The following is a 17,984-nucleotide window of genomic DNA, read 5'->3' on the forward strand; positions in this document are numbered from 1 at the left end:
CCAGTCTTCATGTATCTGCTTGAGGAATAATCTGCCACACCCCATTTTCTCCCACCTTGCCCTTTACATACCCAATTGATTATAACCTTCTTTCTTGTCCTCCAGGAGTTAAAAATACGATAAACCAAGTAAGATTTGCATTATATGCTTTTCATGTTGAAACGTGCATTTCACTCACTTTGTTTGAGCATGTCTGGATTACCATTTGCATGTGGCACATTAAACTGACAGAGCTAAGGCCAAATGGATATCCTTGCTAAATAACATTCCCCTATGTCAACATGAAGTAAAATGTTATTGAGTGACCCGTAGTTCTCAAAGACCCCAATTGTTTAAATCATTTCTTACTTGCACAAGTTCACATTCACTCAATTAAAATCCATAATCGTTTATTTTGATATTTCATTTATTTTATAAAAAGGAATGCAATTAACAAATTGTTTATGTACCTCTATTAGTGTTTAAGATTGTACCAAATTAACAGGCAGCGTGCTAATGGACACAAAGGCTATTGCACACAAGACATTCCATACAATAACAGAGTTCATACATACATACTGTACATAGATACATACATACATACTTACATACATACATAGTAATTCATATATCATAAAAAACAGACAGGGTTAGGCAACAATGCTGAAGTGAAGTGATAGGTAAGATTTAACCAACTTAAACACATCGGTCTTCAAAAAAAAAAAATGGGCGAGAGCAGATATTATGTAAGCTGCCAAAGTGCTTTTACTACTACCAAATGAAGGTTGATGTCTGGATGGCATAAAAACTGCACAGAAACATGAAGCGTGTCAAAGGTGTGTGTGTCAAACAACAGGAACCGTCAATGAACAACAGGACATCCTGTGACTAAAAGAAGTTGAGAGATTGTAGTTCTACAGAGGATGAAGTGGTGGTCGACCTCCCACATAGCCTTGGAGCCGACTCTGAAACCGGAGTGCTCTCGATTTTGGGAAGAGAGGGATTTTTGAGAAGACTAAGACATGTTTACTCTGGACAGATCCCATTTCGTCCTATGTTTGACTAAACTATTTGACAATTAAAAACGGGATTATTTTTGGTAATGTTCCGGGTCATGTGCTTTTTAAGACTTCACAGTGAGAGTGACCTACCCTGTTTATCCCACTCTCTGCACGTCAATAGATTATCAATGCACAATAGGCAATGATCAATAATACTGTCAACAATGGAGCTGCTGCCCCAAACACTTCATACTTACATTCAGCCTCAGTCCCCAGGAGGAAGGCACAGGTACACACTCCACAATGCAGCTGTGATGCAACAAAGTTGTCAAGACAACGGTCCCTCCAAGTGGAGAGCTGCTAGACAGCTGTCATTAAGTGAAATGTATCAGTGCTAACTCACTTCAGGAAATGTGCTTCCAGATTGGGCCTTCCTCTTAGGAAACTGTTAAGTTACAAAAGACAACAGTAAAAGCGAGAGGGACAGATTACAAGGGCAAAGAGGGAGGGGTAAGAATGTTAATGAGGAAGCTCAGACTGTAATATACCAGTAATATACACAGTAGTTTTTACAAATGAGTTAGAATGTCATGCAATAATATGCAAGCAGAGTACTTTTTGCAGTTAATCAAAAGGGTTGTATGCATGTTTATATAGAGACTATATAGCCCTGTTTAAGGGGTTAACTCAAGGGGGTTGGCCGATGTGGAGTGAAGTGCTTACTAGAACAAGCCATGGCTTCCTGTCTAATAGGCCTCAATACTGGATGTAAAGGCCTCCTTTCCTCTGAGAAAATAACGTGGTTCGATCCTGGAACAGCCAACAGAAATAAACAATTGCACAATGCTTACATGTCCACAAAGTGCAATTTTTGAAAGCTTAATAACATTGATGTTAAAGTATGTATTTGGTGTTGTGTATTTGGCTTTCAATAGAAGTATGCATACCCGAAAACAAGCTGCTAAGTACAATAAGAACCATTACTTAAGAATCTCCATCAATGACTGTGATTGCTGAGGCTAGCCACACATTTAAAACGTTTTTTTTTCTTTCTTTTTTTTCGCATTTCTGAACATTCTCTGCGATTGTAAATTCATGGAATCAAGCATATTCACTCCAGGATGATTGTGTTGTCACGCTCTTACATGGGTGAATCAATATAATGCTGATTGTGAGCTCACACTGAAATGATTGTAATGAGAAGGGATTCATTGTAACCAGTCTCTTAACAGACAGTTGTTGTGTCCCAGCGTTCAGATAGCCAGGGTTCCCAGGTGTGCTTTCATCCTTTTAAGTCTCTACACCTGCACACAACTCTCCTCCATGATCCACCACACACACACACACCATCTTGTTCTCATGCTAGCTAGCCCTCTCTCTCTCTCTCTCTCTCTCTCTCTCTCTCTCTCTCTCTCTCTCTCTCTCTCTCTCTCTCTCTCTCTCTCTCTCTCTCTCTCTCTCTCTCTCTCTCTCTCTCTCTCTCTCTCTCTCTCTCTCTCTCTCTCTCTCTCTCTCTCTCTCTCTCTCTCTCTCTCTCTCTCTCTCTCTCTCTCTCTCTCTCTCTCTCTCTCTCTCTCTCTCTCTCTCTCTCTCTCGCGCACACACACATCACCCATACATACATTCAGACAGAGGTGAGCGTCATGTCAGACACAGGTGGTGCAGTCCTGCATGATGGGAGTGGTCTGGTGTTCGTGCTTGTTGGTGCAGTGCTCCAGCGAGCTGGAGCTCTTCAGGGGGACCAGGCAGCGGTCGGTGGGGCGCCCGCTCTGCAGCAGGCCCCAGCAGCACAGCACGCGCAGGAACTCCTTCCTCATGTCCTTACTGCGGAGGGTGTAGATCACGGGGTTCAGCGCCGAGTTCAGAGTGGCAAGGCCAAAGAAGTAGTTGGCCTTGGACAGGACCGGGCAAGAGGCCATCCTGCAGGAGGTGTCCAGGAGGAGGATGGTGAAGGCGGGCAGCCAGAACACGATGAAGACCCCCAGCACGATGGTGACTGTCTTCAGCAGGGCGTAGGCGGGGGAGTTGGTGGCCTCCTGGTGACTGGAGCGCACGATCAGGTAGATGCGCACGTAGAGGATGACGATGGAGAGGAGGATGATACTGAAGATGGTCACCACGAACAAGATGTACTTCTTGGAGTAGAGGGGCAGCACGGCGGAGCACAAGGTCATGTCGTCGATGCAGTTCCAGCCGATGATGGGCAGCCCACCCAGCAGGATGGAGGTGACCCAGCAGGCTCCGATCAGCAGGAACATGCGGCAGGTCTTGTTGGAGCCGTACACCTTCACCTTGGTTATGGCAATGTAGCGCTCTATGGCAATGGCCAGCAGGCTGAAGACCGAGGCCGCCAGGGCAATGAAAGCCGTTCCTTCTCTGATGAACCACTGCACTGGCACCAACTCAAAGGTCCTTCGACCCGATAGGAAGATATTGGCTATGTAGGCGGAACCTGCCAGAAGGTCGGAAAAGGCCAGGTTGCCGATGAAGAAGAACATGGCAGAGTGGAACTTCTTGTTCCGGAAGACCGCGATGAGTACCAGCAGGTTCTCCAGGATGATGATGCTGCAGAGCACCACGATGACGATGTTGATAGTGGGGAGCGCTGGCTTGTCCTGGGTCATGTCGTCCAGCTCCTTAGGGGTCATGTCCTTGGCAAAGGCATAGTAGTCGTGGATCAGGGTTTTGTTGTAGTACTGGGAATACTTGCTCTTCATGGCGACAGGGTGACAGAGCACGGCGGCCTTTCGACAAAGAGTCATTCACACGGCGGGAGGGAGGCGGCGTGTCTGGGCCGAAGGTCACGTCTCAGAGGCCCAGGAAGCCTTTCTGGGTCACCTGCACAGAAAGATGAGGGAGAGAGAGAGAGTTTGTGTCAGTTATTGTGAAATGATTAATTCGAATCTGGGTCAGATTTCCTGAACAGCTGAATCAGTTGAGTCGATCTTTTATCACTTCGATTTACGGCGGCCTCCTTCAAAACGACCAGATGGTTGCTTGTTTGGACTAATAAAGGGCCAGGGATTACACAACAAGAACATGAAGAACATGTGACTGTGTGAGCAATGCTGTGATTACAGTGTCCAGTGTTTCTACACTGCCACTCCGGCTAAACAAACCACCCAGTCAAGACAGTTGGAGCTGTTGTACAAGTAGAATGGAATGGCAACCGATACCGTCAGTGAGACTCCAGCAACAGATTCCAGCAATACATAATCCTCAACACTGACACACACAGTCAAACATTAGACTCGGTATCTCTCTGTTGTAAGAGAGACATCAACGTTCAACTGGCTGGAATCGTCACTTGTCGGTAGAGCAAGTGATGCCCTGTCAGTCTGGAGTGCTAGGGCTCAGCCAGCAAGCAGGTCTCAGTCCACCGGGGACATTCCACTAACCCTGTCCGAGCACTCCGCTGTCAACGCTCTTAATCTAGCACGCCATTGTTGTGTGAGGCAGCGTTCCACTCCAGTGAGCTACCTCTACCTCAGCACACAAGCCACGCCTCTCCATCTCAGCCCACTGGACGGCAGAGTCCCAAACCTGCTCTGGGTCAACTACCCGACCGGAGAGGACGGACGCTTCTTGAACTCACAGCTCGTGAAAAAAGATAACGTGGATGGGGGCTATACAGAATCTGTAATATAATCGTGTGTGTGTATGTTCCTTGACGATGCAGCCACAGCGTTGAACACTAATGCATGCTTGCCTAAACAAAGGAAAGAGGATCTGGAAATCGAATTAGGGCTTGTGTTGGTGTATTAACCATAGTGAAGGTAATGGGATCCCTCTGGGGCCCAGCTCTGAACGTAACCCAACACTGATGCATCCACCGCCCCTCTCCTCTCCCCTGTCTGGCTGCTGCCCTGCACCTCCACCATCCCTCTCTTCTCCCCTGTCTGGCTGCTGCCCTGCACCTCCACCATCCCTCTCCTCTCCCCTGTCTGGCTGTTGCCCTGCACCTCCACCATCCCTCTCCCCTGTATGGCTGCTGCCCTGCACCTCCACCATCCCTCTCCCCTGTCTGGCTGCTGCCCTGCACCTCCACCATCCCTCTCCTCTCCCCTGTCTGGCTGCTGCCCGGCACCTCCACCATCCCTCTCCTCTCCCCTGTCTGGCTGCTGCCCTGCACCTCCACCATCCCTCTCCTCTCCCCTGTCTGGCTGCTGCCCTGCACCTCCACCATCCCTCTCCTCTCCCCTGTCTGGCTGTTGCCCTGCACCTCCACCATCCCTCTCCCCTGTATGGCTGCTGCCCTGCACCTCCATCATCCCTCTCCTCTCCCCTGTATGGCTGCTGCCCTGCACCTCCACCATCCCTCTCCTCTCCCCTGTCTGGCTGTTGCCCTGCACCTCCATCATCCCTCTCCTCTCCCCTGGCTGGCTGCTGCCCTGCCCACCTCTCTAGTGCAAACTGGGCCTGGGAGCTGCTGTCTGTGACTCTAAATCCTGGTGAGACCGTGAGGGACTGGGAGTGAGAGAGCGCTCATGTGGAACGGCATCTGGACACAAAGGCAGGAATCTGAGACATCTCTTTGACGCACACGCACCTCCTCTCTCAATCCCTCTCTCTCGCTCTCCCACCTCTCTCTTTCTCTCTCTCTCACACACACACACACACACACACACAGCATGTGCCAAGTCTTGGGACGTTTGCAATACATTTACACACACACACACACACCTGTGAGTAGACATAGAAAAAAGCACCACAGTCTAGCACCACACCAGTCCAGCTGCACAGACAGATTCAACACCCAGTTTGGTCACATTGTCAACAATAATAACCAGCATACCGTTTCCTCGCAGGAACAAAGAACAATAGCTTGTTCAGAGTGGAGAGCACTGCCCTCTATCCTTATTATAGCCATTGTGGGATCACTGGTTGGACAGTCTTCCAGTAGGCTACTGCAACTGGATTATGGCAGGATTAAACATGACTATCTTTTCAGAAACGCTATATACAGCTGCTTCCAAATCTCCACTCTGAGTTCATAAAATGACAGAAATAAGGGGTTTTGATACTGGGCATGCTTGCCAGTCGCATTGAGTAATCACATTAGGTTACATTACATATCATTATATTGTTATTGTGGGATAGCCCTAATCTAATAGGGCTCAGCCGCGGACTCCATTCATCAGTCTGCCCAGAGACAAAGAGAGACAGCGTGTGGTTGGTCCATCTCAGTTTCTTTTCCTCTTCTTAATTTATCTGCTGTTTCAAACATGTTGTTTTTGTTGTGCTTTTGTTCATGTGTTTGGCATCTTAAGGCCCCCTGTCACCGTGGAGACTATGGCGTCTGTCACTGAGGAATCTGACAGCGTGTGAAACCTGATGGGCTGGTTCGGCCACAGTGCTTTGTCATCCCCGACCCGGCCTTGCTCCTAGCAGCGTGACGCTTTTGACATGACTGGCAGACAGTAGAGCAGACTCTACACACACACACACACACACACACACACACACACACACACACACACACACAACACACACGTCATAATCCCAAGGCTGTAGACATAACACAGGAACCATGTGCCAAAAATGAGCGCACAGTCACACCACCTGTCCTCCCCCCCTTCCTACCTGACACAATAAGACACGATGAAAAGGACGCGGCGTCCTGTCAGCGCCGAGCGGTCCCACCCCCCCGACACACCGAGCCTCTCACACACAGAACAGATTCCCACGGAGTGTGTGTGGCCGTGTTAGGCCGCTGCAGATCCAGGCGCTCTAGCTGTGTGAGGGGATTCTTTGTCTACAGCAGGCTGTGTGTGTGTAGCATACTGGTGACCCTCCACAACAAAAACAAAAAGAGAGGGTCTATGACCATGATCTAGACTGCTACTATCGCCAGAGCAATATTAAGGCGAGAGGAAACCAACATTCTGCAAAGACTTCTGAAATAAGTCAGAGAGGTAACAAAGTGTGTGTGTGGGGGGGGGGGGGGTTGAAGAAAGAGTGCAAGCGAGAATGTACATGACACAAGTGTCACAAGGCAGGAGACAGGAAATCGCCGTCTATCTGTCGCTTCTCCATCCAGCCTATGTTCTACTTTTGAGAGCACTGAGAAAAAAGTTGTTGTCCTCATGTCGTACGAGCGACAGTGGTGGATGAAAAAGCTGTGAAAAAGCATCTCCAACCACAGCAGACCGTTTGGGGTTTTCAACTTCCACCCGTCCTTCCCTAGCAGATAATGTGCAGTTGCAAGAGGAGTGCACCTACTTCCACAGGCGAATATTCCGACAGAATCATACAAATGCGCTGTAACATGATCTTTGGTCGCTAATCTCATGAGCCAAAGTTCCCCTGTCCAGCCGTGACGCCTGCACAAAGGCCCCAGGTGTTGTTTGGCTTTCCCAACAGCACCTGATAAGCCCCAATTAGCAGCACGTCTGCTCCGAGGTACCCCAGCGACAGTGCCATTACGCACCAGCTAGCTAAGCCACCATCAGGCAGCACGCCAATCTGGCTCCACTTTCTCCTGGGGAGAGCCTCCATACTGTATGGCACTGTCTGAGCGCTGGGGAAAAAAAACAAACAAACCAAAAAAAAACCTGCACATTTGCAAGGATGCTCTGTTCAACACCCATAAGTGCATGCCTAAGTTGATTAACCTTGTCTGAGGTGACAGTGCAAACCAGCATTTCCATCTTATCTCTGAGCTGTTTGCTTAGTAAAGAGTCATTATCTGTTCTTTCCCCAGACACACTGCTCTCGCCATCTGTCGATCACACTGTCTGTCAGACCAAAGCTGTTGTATTGGCAACACACATTCTCTGCAGCAGTCAAGGTTTCACTACTCATCTCTCTCAGGCTTTTACCATTCCGGGCAGGGTATCTTCAATGCTCCTATTGGATGCCTCCTCTTCCATTATCGGCCCTAATGGAATCGTGGGCGAGTTCTGAGAGCATTCATAGAGCTGTCATGGGTTTTGCACAACACCTTAGCCACCCTGCCCCTCCCCCCCCCCCCCAACAGTCCCTGGCTGCCTGTTCTACTACTGGGGATAGTCTCTGTGGGCAGCACTAGCTACGAGCTGAGAGATGGTGTAATAATCCGTTGACAAAGAGGAAGGAAAACCAGTAACAAGCTGTATAACTGAGTTCTGTCAGTTATACATTTTTAGAGCACTTTTTTTCTACTCTAAAGGCTGGCATGTCTGTGTGTGTGTCTGTGGTATAAAACATGCAAACCACATGCAACCCTAACCAGTCTGGTTGAAGACCGCAGACTTTCTTTCTTTCTTTTCTTTTTCCCCCTCTCTTCATTCCACGCAGACACCTTCCTCCCCAACTCTCCTCTGCCTTCGTCATCCACTGCACAACTAGCAGTTTGATGAGTCTCCCTCCTCACAAGTCATTACACACATGGGCACGTCAGGGCAGGCTCTACTGGAACACAGCGAGCAGTTAGCCACACGCCTCTAGCCTGTCCTCGCTGGTGTTAAAGCAGGTGGCAGCAGGGTGGCTGTCAGCCCATCCCTAATGCCCCAGGACTCTGGTCATGGACTCATTTCACACTGGCACGGCAGCAGCATTGATCGCCAACAGACAGTTCTCCGAGCTCAGGCAGGAGTGTTCCAAGTTCCCAGAACTGCAGTGGCAGTAGCTAGACCGGGGGGGGGGGGGGGGGGGGGGGGGGGGGGGGTTACACCGGGGTAGGGCTCAAAGAGCCAAGAGCAAGGTCGGGATGTAAACAGGATCGTGGTTGCATCCACGTATCGAACATGACCTTGGGCACGGTGCTCTCGATGGGTTTGTAGGGGTCTATACCTTCAATGGTTCGTGGGAAGTACTAGGCTCGTTGACTGCAGACTAGTATCCATGGACGACGTGGGATTGATCTGTCTTGTGAGACACGCGTAAGCCCCCTGTAAGGGCTCTTCGACCCTCAGGGGATTCTCAGCCACACGGTCTCAGATGAAGCTGGTGTTTCTGGGGAGATAGGCAGCCGTCAGAGGAGGGCTACCGTCCCTCGTCCTCTTCTGGGCTCTTATCTGTCCTTCACGCTCCAGTGCCGACAGGCACGCTGATAACACAGCTGGCCAAGAGACCCAGGGGATCAACAAACAGCTACAGCCGACACCAAAATAACAAATTACAACTGGAGTATGACTGCAGTGAGAGAGGACACTAGGAACAGTCACTTCTCATTGCCGGTCCCTCTCCCCCCCCCCCCTCGGAAAAAAACTTTTTGTCTACATTTTTTACAGACACACTAAAAAAAGTATTTTCTTCTTTTCGTTCTTAATCTGCAGACCACTGTCTACAGATCCCCGGGATCTCAGTTCCTCTTCTCAACAAATGAAACAAATCAATTTTTCGGGCAGCTATGAAATACAAGGGCTACGCAAGTGACCTCCTCTGCTTTACGCCTCTGACACACCATAGCAGAGGGCTGGCTGTTATGTTGAGGAGAAAAACACCAGAGCATGGGCATAGTGCAGAGGCGTAAAGCATGGCCAGGAGATGAGAGATTGTGGACCATTCGAGAACAATTCATTAGAACACCAGCTAAATGTTTACCGGGGGTGGTGGACAGAGTAGAAAACGAGTTTGAGAGAGAGAGAGAGAGAGAGAGAGAGAGAGAGAGAGAGAGAGAGAGAGAGAGAGAGAGAGAGAGAGAGAGGAAGACTGAGGAGGAAGAAGGGGGTGGTTTCTGTGTCATTCTGTGACTTGTACTGTCGAGAGGCAGAACAGACTCAAGATACGAGATGGAGGCCTGCGATATCTCACAGTTTTGAGCTCTGAGAGGAATTCCACAGGGGGAGCTGCACAGTGGAAAAAGAAGAAAAAAACACAGCTGAAAAATGTCTTTGTTGCTTTGTGTGAACTTGCCAAACCATGTCTCAGACAAGCACTATTCACTGTTGGTTAGCTTAACCAAACTGTTCAATTCAGTTATACTGTATATAAAATATTGGTGAAGTCATTATTTTAAGATGTTTATAATAATGCATCCCTTTCATGATGGTATCTTATCAGTGACAGGGAGAGATAAATTAAAGAGCAAGAAAACCCAGTTATTCATCAGATAAGATCCGACTTGAGCCATTTGTCTTCTGCTCACAGAAACTGTGTTTTGGTAAGATAGCAGGCCATGCTTGCAACTCCAATGAAAACATATGCCTTCCTCATCCCAGGTCCGTTATTATGGTAATTCCAAAACAGCCTCATTCTTGGGACTTCATTATAATCTTGTTGAAGCTGCCTGGTATTAAGAGCGTCTCTTATCATGTAATTGGGGATTAACTTTCCCCTCATCAGACTCGTGACAGTTTGAGCACAGCCTCTTCTGGGGGTTCTTGTCTGCGAGTACAGTTCAATCAGACGGGTGGAGCTCTGCTCAGTAGATGCACTTCACCCTGATCGCATCTCCCAACTCTCTACCTCTCTGCCTGTCTGGGACTCTTGTCATGGTTTGTTTATGGAAGCCGTTTACATGCTGCTGGTGACCAGTCTGGAACAAAGAGCCACGTAGAGTGGGGTATCGTGCAACCCAAGGAGCAGTGACCCCCATGATCAACAGCCCCCCCAATCTGCCCCACAGGGGGGGGCACGCTCGCGGAGGGGTGGGCGCCTTTGAGGCAATTACTGTAATACATTCACCCTGGGACCATCCCTGTCATCCCCTGGCACATAGTTATCCCTAATTATTCATATTATGACGATGTAAAACTGGGCACGTCTGCCTCTCATCACCCAGGCGGATTTACAGACAGAATCTCCATGTCCCCAAACCAGTCTTCTTTTCATACTCGCAAACTTACCACACAGATCTAAAGAAGGGGCCACAAAGAGGTGATTAAAAGCACGTCAAGAATGATGTATTTAGAGCTCCTTTTGAGGCAAATGGGTTCTTTTGGTGGCGCATTCAATTGTCGTTGCAGCGCGCCCTGGAGCTAGTTGTCTGCAGTCAGCTTCATGCACAATCTGATCTGTAGAACATAGCTTACAGCTGAATGAGTGCTTGCAAACTAACAAGTGGTTAGGCTTTCCAGTCCCCCAAAAAATCACACCTTTCCGAGAAACGAGTGAGAAACCTGTGTTACATACACAGGTGTGTCTGAGCTGTGGTGCACTGCAGAACAAACCGGAGGTGGCTGGGATATTTAGGCCTGTCTGACACTTCCTGGATAGAAAAATATGTATGCAGACACGTGGTGAGAAACGGGGGTGGAGGTTTGCTGGATCAGACCTGGCTGGTTTCGATCCAAATACTGGAAGAATGTGTGCTTTTATCGGGGCCGGGTCTGCACCGGAGCCTGAAGAGGAAGGGCTCGCCTCAGGTTTCAGCAGGGCCTGCTATTCTCACACCTTCCCGTGTTGTTGTCTACACAGTCAGGTATCCCTTAGTGAATGGCCTTGAATGCACATTCACCTAGTCATTGTCCTGGCTCCCTTCTCCTGTTCTGCCTCGTCCCCTAGAACTTGGGACTCCACCTAGGCTCACGTGAGGGCAAGAGAGGAGAGAAATCGATCTCGCAGGAACAATGCAATAACATGAGCGCACACTGGCATGTGTGTGTGTGTGTGAGTGTCATGTTCTGTGGATGTGTACATTACAGATGAGGGTCCATTCTCATGCGCTCTGATTTTGTCATGCATGCATGATAACAGCCCATTGCTGTGTCTATCGATGTGTGTGCGTGAGTGAGTGTGTGTGTTTGTGGGGGGGGGGGGCTTGTATGCGAGTGATTTCCCAGAAATGAGCAACGTTTGTGTGTGCGTGTGCGTGCCCGTGTGTGAGTCATGAGATGCCCCAACCATGGGGAGATGGTACAGGAGAGCAGAGGGGGGGAGATGGGTGAGGCGAAAAGAACTTAGAACAGCATCTACAGGGTAGCCTGGTCCTAACTAGACCCTCGTACATTTCATTTGAACAGAGGGTCTGGGATCGCTCCATTGACAAGCGTTAACTTCCTTGAAGGCGGGTACTCTGTTGAAGTTTAAAACTATTGGATCTGCCCAGAGCCACTCTGATCTGCCATAACCAATCGCTAGCGTTCCCCTTAGCCAACTCCTTCACCACGGAGATAGCTGCCGTAGCTTGAAAATCTAACTTTTCCCGAACCCCGTGGGGAGGAGGGCCACAACATCATGACCACCAACAAAACTCAGCAAGGATTGTTCTTGCTCCGGCTTTAACTTATGGATATTCGGCAGCGTTGCCACAACCGCAGAATAGCTTTGCTCGCATTTTTCTCCGCCGCCATTACTGAACTACAACTCAAACTAGTGCACGACATCAACGTCATCGTTCTCAGCCACTCCCTCTGTTCGCTGATTGGACCTACAAATTTTTTTTTCTGAAAACCGACTGATGCACTGAAATCCCAGACCTAGTACAGAAGCAAAATCTAAATTGAGCGGAAGTACGTAGGAGGGCAAAGCCAGGCTATCAACAGGGGCCAACCTACAGGGAACCAAAGCAGTGGGGATCTCTGGGACTCAGATGACATGCAGAATAGACACCCTCCATCTTACACTAAGGTCCTGCAAAAACAAAGAAAAGAAATGATCTGGCTAGATGCAGTTCCAGTTAACACAGCTCTGTTGTCAGAGAAAGCCACGGTTGCCTAGAGAGAAGTGTTGTAACCACACAGCCACTATCCAACAACCAAGATTGAAACACTAACAAAAGTTTGTCAACCAAACAATGACCTCAGTTGCCACATACCTCCCCTAATATTAGACCAAATCCACTCCCTGAGTAGGTAGAGAACATTTTACATTTAGTCATTTTTTTTCCTACATATAGTACTGGTGATGGCTGATGTTCCATACCTTCACCGTGAAGTGAAAAGTAGATAACATTTAGGGGGAGAAGGAGAGTGAACGATGTTGGGCTTCTTTCCATACTGCTCAGAGTTATGGGGTTTTGTGAAATGTTACCACCATTTTACAGCCTTGTTATATCCTTTACAGTACGTTTACAGGAGGCACATACAGTCTTTACAGTCAATGTGGACACAGCGTCTTACCAATTGTCAATTAGGACAGACACCATCTCGAAATCTTCATGAGCTATGCTTCTCCCATATGGTGCGTGTGTGTGTGTGTATGGTGTGTTTGGTTTACTGCTAATGGGACAGGTCAACTTCACTTCATTGCAGGGTAAACAGCCTAACCGCTACGTCGGACAATGTAGGTCATGTCAACACCTCATCTGTCTTCTTTCTAAGAAACTATTCTTTGGCCGAGACCAACTTTTTACCTCCAAGTCACTAAGCTGGTTCAACGCCGCTCTTCAGCCTAAGCTCCTTCCTTCTAGACAGAGTAATCACTGAGGACTGGCTCTAAGGCCTCAACTCCCTCCTTTAACTTCCCCTCTTTTGGGGGGGGGGGGGGGGGGTGAAGTAAGGCTTCTCTCCAGCTGCACAAACAAAGCTAGACAGGATAACAAAGGATGCCAGAAAAGGAGGAGTTGGAAGGGGCTCCGAAAACCCTCTAAATGTGTACCTGCTCCAACATCTCTGCGACCTGACCGCTGCGACTGACCAGACATCAGGAAACCACAACATGACCACATTGATTAACTATGCTGCTACAGCCGGCAAGAGAAGCTCAATCCACTCTTATTCATAAATCACGGCATACGTACAGCTTGCAAAGTGTTTTCTCTCGTCTTCCAAAGCCACAATAGAAACCAAAAGCCACAAACTCAGAATTCCATTTGAACGATGGCTCATTTAAGTGCCAAGGATGCGAGATTTTTAAGTCCAAAAACCAATTGTAATATAAATACTCCCTTACACTTGGACAAAGTTTGGCTGGCCAATGCTTCAAAAATATGATACTCCTGAAGCCAAAATAGCATTACTACAAAGACAGGATCTTTTGAGCTAAGTTCCTGCCATCATGTTTCAGGAAATCCTGGCCTGTCACTACAAGCATTAGTGTCTAACCATTTGGGGTCCAATAGGTGGCGGAAGTCAATGGAGAAGGTGTAATGAGACTCTAAAGCTGCTCAGGGATTTTTGTGAGGCATTAACAGACAGTCCTTTCCTAAAATAGGCAAAACCTTCACTCTGTAGAGAAAATCCGCTCAAGTAAATATTTATCAAGTATTCCCTAACAGTGCTTCAGTGTCGGTAAGACAGATTCTTTTTTTTTTTTTTTTATGTGGACGCCTGTTTGCGTCTGTGTGTGTTTGCAGACTGTATTTCACTGATCACTCCCTTTTTCCTCTTGGCCTCGTTTCAATACGTTTCATGCTGTCGGCTGTCTGTTGTGACTTGCACTCCGGCAGCAACAGAAGGCGTTTCTTTTGCTCCACCGACACGCCACACCCAATGGGAGCTCCAGCTAAAATCAGCCTGAGCAACTCAGATGGCTGTGGCACCGCTGAGCAGAACTATTAATATCACTGCGGCAAACCCGCAATGACTCCATAGTAGTCGACATTAACATTCCAAGATCTAGGATCTTAGCTGTTGTTATCCGCATGTGATGGACTGACCTGTGACCACCTGGGACTGTTTCGAGTTAACCAGCTAAAAGCCCAAACCTTTTGGGGATGTGTTCTTTGTTGTGGTCCTCTGATCTTTCACAGCTAGCGGCCCTCAGCTATGGCCTACCAAGTACTGTGTGTGTGGACAACAAAAGAAGTCAGTCTCCCTGAGGAAAAGCCGTCTCACTGCTTCCTTTTAGCAGCCTCTCCCAGGCCCATGTTGAAACCCGAGCATCCTTCAGGGATGGCCCCACCCACACCAAACACATCCCATCCTTCAACCTCCACATGACCCAGCCCATGAATCCCACACGTCCAGTTCCCACCACAGAATTATCATTCATTTATTTATCCATCCGTTTACTCCATCTGTTTATTTATTCACCGACGTATTCGACTTCACTTCTCACGCACTCCTTGCCGTCTCCGTTCAGAGGAGTCCCCATTGCAGATGTGACCCCCAGGACACAGGGCGGTGTTTATGGGGACTAGACTACGGGAGCACTGACCTGGGTGGGCAACAGCGCCCAGACGACTCCTGACCTCATGATGTCATGTTCTGCTGGACCAAACCAGTCTCACAGTGGTCTGACATAATGGCTTTTAGAGTGACTCTATAAGGCCTGCTAAGCTCTGAACCATGTGTGCCAGACCAGGGTCTCTTCTCTCTTTCTGAGGCTGGTAATGCTTTTAACGGCCCCCTAGGACCCCGTCTCTCGGCCCAGGGACGGAGCGAGTGTGTGAACGAGTGTGTGAGGAGGGCTAGCGGCGGTCAGCGTTGGCGGCGTGGCGGGTTTTGTTCCGGTGTAATGAGCCGCGACATCACATGGTGCAGAACGCAGGCGGCAAGCTGCCCGCATCAGGTTCCATCTCCAGTCAGTCCACACACAGCATTCTGGGGGAGCCAATCATTGTGTACTATAGAACCCAACCTCCCCCCCCCCCCCCCCCCAGTAGTACCTATACACATCCATACCCCGAAATCAATCTCTCAATACAACATCAAGCTTGACAATGAACCAGACAAAAACATTCAACACCTGATGTTCCTCTGCTCTGGGCCCATCTCCCACTTCTCTCCTTCTAAAATGATGTTATCACAGAGAAATGTTTTCTCATCTCTATGTGGTGTTTTAGACCCTGTGGTTCCCAAGTGCATTTGAGCGTTCATTTTATAGCCACTGCTGAAGCTTGAGATAATGCTATCACAAGCTTTTTGAGAGGGTCTTGTTGCTCCGCACTGAGAAAAACAACTATCCCCAAGAGAGAAACGGAAAGAGAGGGAATGATGGATGGGTGGCTTTATCTGGGTAGTAAACATGAGTTCCTCCTCCTTATCAGCTTATCTCACTGTGATTCGGGAAATCTCTTAACACAAGGTGTTGCATGAATAGATAGCAAACACCTCTTTCTCACTGTACAGTGTTTTTGTAAAGCTCATCTTTCTCAGCACAGGGACACGAATGACAATGAATTTCATTGTCAGCATGACACAACAGGTCATTCCATTCATCTTGATAAAAACACACAGTAGCTCTGACCTTCATTCAACACAGCTAATTCGGATCCAGTTCACCACACAGTTACAGTATAACCAGATACCTGACAAACACTGTAATTTTAGTTTATGTTGAACAGACATCAACAGAACTGTCATCTGGCTTCAAACAGAAAACTGAGTGTGCAGCTAGCAGGTTTCAGTCAATTGAAAAATAACCATGGTTATGTGAATTTATCAAAATTATAACTACAAATCTAAACTAACACATTAAGCATTTGGTCTAGATGTTTCAGATTAATTTAGAAGGTGTGGTGTGTCACTGTTATCAAACGCGCGATTGACCATCGTGGAAAACTGATCCACTTCGGCAAGATGGTATAATGGGATCTTTTGTCTTATTAATACATCCTCTCAGCACAATGCAGCCTATACAATGAAAGATGAGCAAACCTCGGCAACACCGTAGGGGGTGCAGCGGGTCTTGCAACGGCTACAATACGTGAAGCCCCACTGCGAGCAAACGCCAGGGAGTTCAGCGTGCCCCAACACTATCCTACCACAATGAAGATTGTGCAGCGCTAAATCTGTGAACAGTGGCCAGTTTCTTTGCTAATATTTAACACTCCTGTTATTCGTTGACTACCGCGACACAAACATCTGTCACTAACCAAATAGAAGAGTGAGAAAAAAACAGCTGACAGTGGATTTCGCTGAATAGCAGTCTAAAACAGATCAGTTCTGATATATCATTAGGCAATAGTGTGTTGATTCTCTTGCCATGTTATGCTACTGTGTAGTGTAGACTATCATGACTAGATCATGTTAATAGCTTATCTGGGAAACCTCGTGTAGGCAATCCCAATTGACCCTACTCAATCCAATGGTTACCATTACCACAATTGTATTTTACATTCAGTTGCGCGCGAGTAACACATTAATAGGCACATTTTGATATAAAAAAAAATTGCTACACGTGCGATGTCATGTGTGCTGCAGAAGCTATCATTTGTATCTAGGCTTAACTTCATTTACGTTACATATCCTGATCACTCACCCCATGTGCAATGTCGAACGGCTCAGCGTAACAGCAGTCCGTATAATCAGTGGCTTCAACAAAGTTTTATCATGCGGCTAGTTTCCCAATCCTTTCACGAAATTGACCCCGTCTGCGCGCTCTTCTGGCGATCAGAACAATTTGAAATTATTAAAAGTTTCGGAGACAACTGGACAGTCCTGTTTTAGTAACTGGTGGATCCATTCCTGGAACCTCTCTTTCAAAATCCAAATGTTGCGTCTCTTACGATAACTGGTTGTTTTTAGTTGAAAAAGGGCATATAAAAGAATGCCTCAGACTTTTGCTAAGGCTAACACTTTCTCTTTTGTTGCTCTATTCTTCGTGTCCGTCTGACTGTCCCTGCATTAACTCGGAGAACAACAGCTCCATAGGCTATGGGAAAGTCAGGGAGGAGCGCGCTCACACACATACACCCACACTAACAGCGCTTCTTCTGGGTTAATGGCATAAAAAACCATGGACTCATTTACTCTATCGACTGTAGAAATAGTACGGGTTCCATTGGCAACACATGAAAGGTTTAGGCTACGCGAAAAAATTACATTTACACATTTACTTTTATTTATACTCAATAATGACTCTAAAATGTGTAGGGAATCAGTCACGTGTATTCAGTCTATTTTTCTCTCGGATACAAATTAAGTCCAGATGTTTCATCCTTTATGTTCCACCTCCTCACTTCCTCTCCTCTTTCCGTGCTTCAAGTCTCCCATTGAGAGTTGTGACTCGACCACTGCAAAGGTATATCTCTAGGGTCCATTCCCTTGTTGACCTCTGCTTTAAAAGCAGTCTTGGTTGTCATGAACATATCACTGTTATCACGACACAACCCGGTAAAAGTAGCTGCTTCTGACTGTAAACATTTACATATTTTTCAAACCTAACTTTATTTAAAATGCTTACAGTTATGGAATCAGTAACATTTGTACATTAACGTATTTGATGACACTTTTTTTGTGTAATTTACGGTGTGTA

The 17,984-nt window shown here is 47.5% G+C and overlaps 1 protein-coding gene across 2 annotated transcripts; it reads right to left on the reverse strand.

Moving 5' to 3' along the window:
* Nucleotides 1-409: 409 nt before the first annotated feature.
* On the reverse strand, nucleotides 410-17,442 carry s1pr2 (sphingosine-1-phosphate receptor 2). Of its 2 annotated transcripts, none has more exons than XM_062450074.1 (3): nucleotides 16,989-17,442; nucleotides 2,593-3,818; nucleotides 410-2,378 (listed from the first exon to the last, which is right to left on the reverse strand). In XM_062450074.1, the coding sequence occupies exon 2, from the start codon at nucleotides 3,740-3,742 to the stop codon at nucleotides 2,627-2,629; it is 1,116 nt and encodes a 371-aa protein (XP_062306058.1). In that variant the 5' UTR covers nucleotides 3,743-3,818; nucleotides 16,989-17,442; the 3' UTR covers nucleotides 410-2,378; nucleotides 2,593-2,626. The 2 variants fall into 2 exon arrangements, with proteins under 2 accessions (XP_062306058.1, XP_062306065.1); XM_062450081.1 differs by having other exon boundaries at nucleotides 410-2,388.
* Between the last annotated feature and the right edge of the window lie 542 nt (nucleotides 17,443-17,984).

The sequence above is a fragment of the Osmerus eperlanus genome, chromosome 2 (assembly GCF_963692335.1).
Source record: "Osmerus eperlanus chromosome 2, fOsmEpe2.1, whole genome shotgun sequence".
Classification (NCBI taxonomy): domain Eukaryota; kingdom Metazoa; phylum Chordata; class Actinopteri; order Osmeriformes; family Osmeridae; genus Osmerus; species Osmerus eperlanus.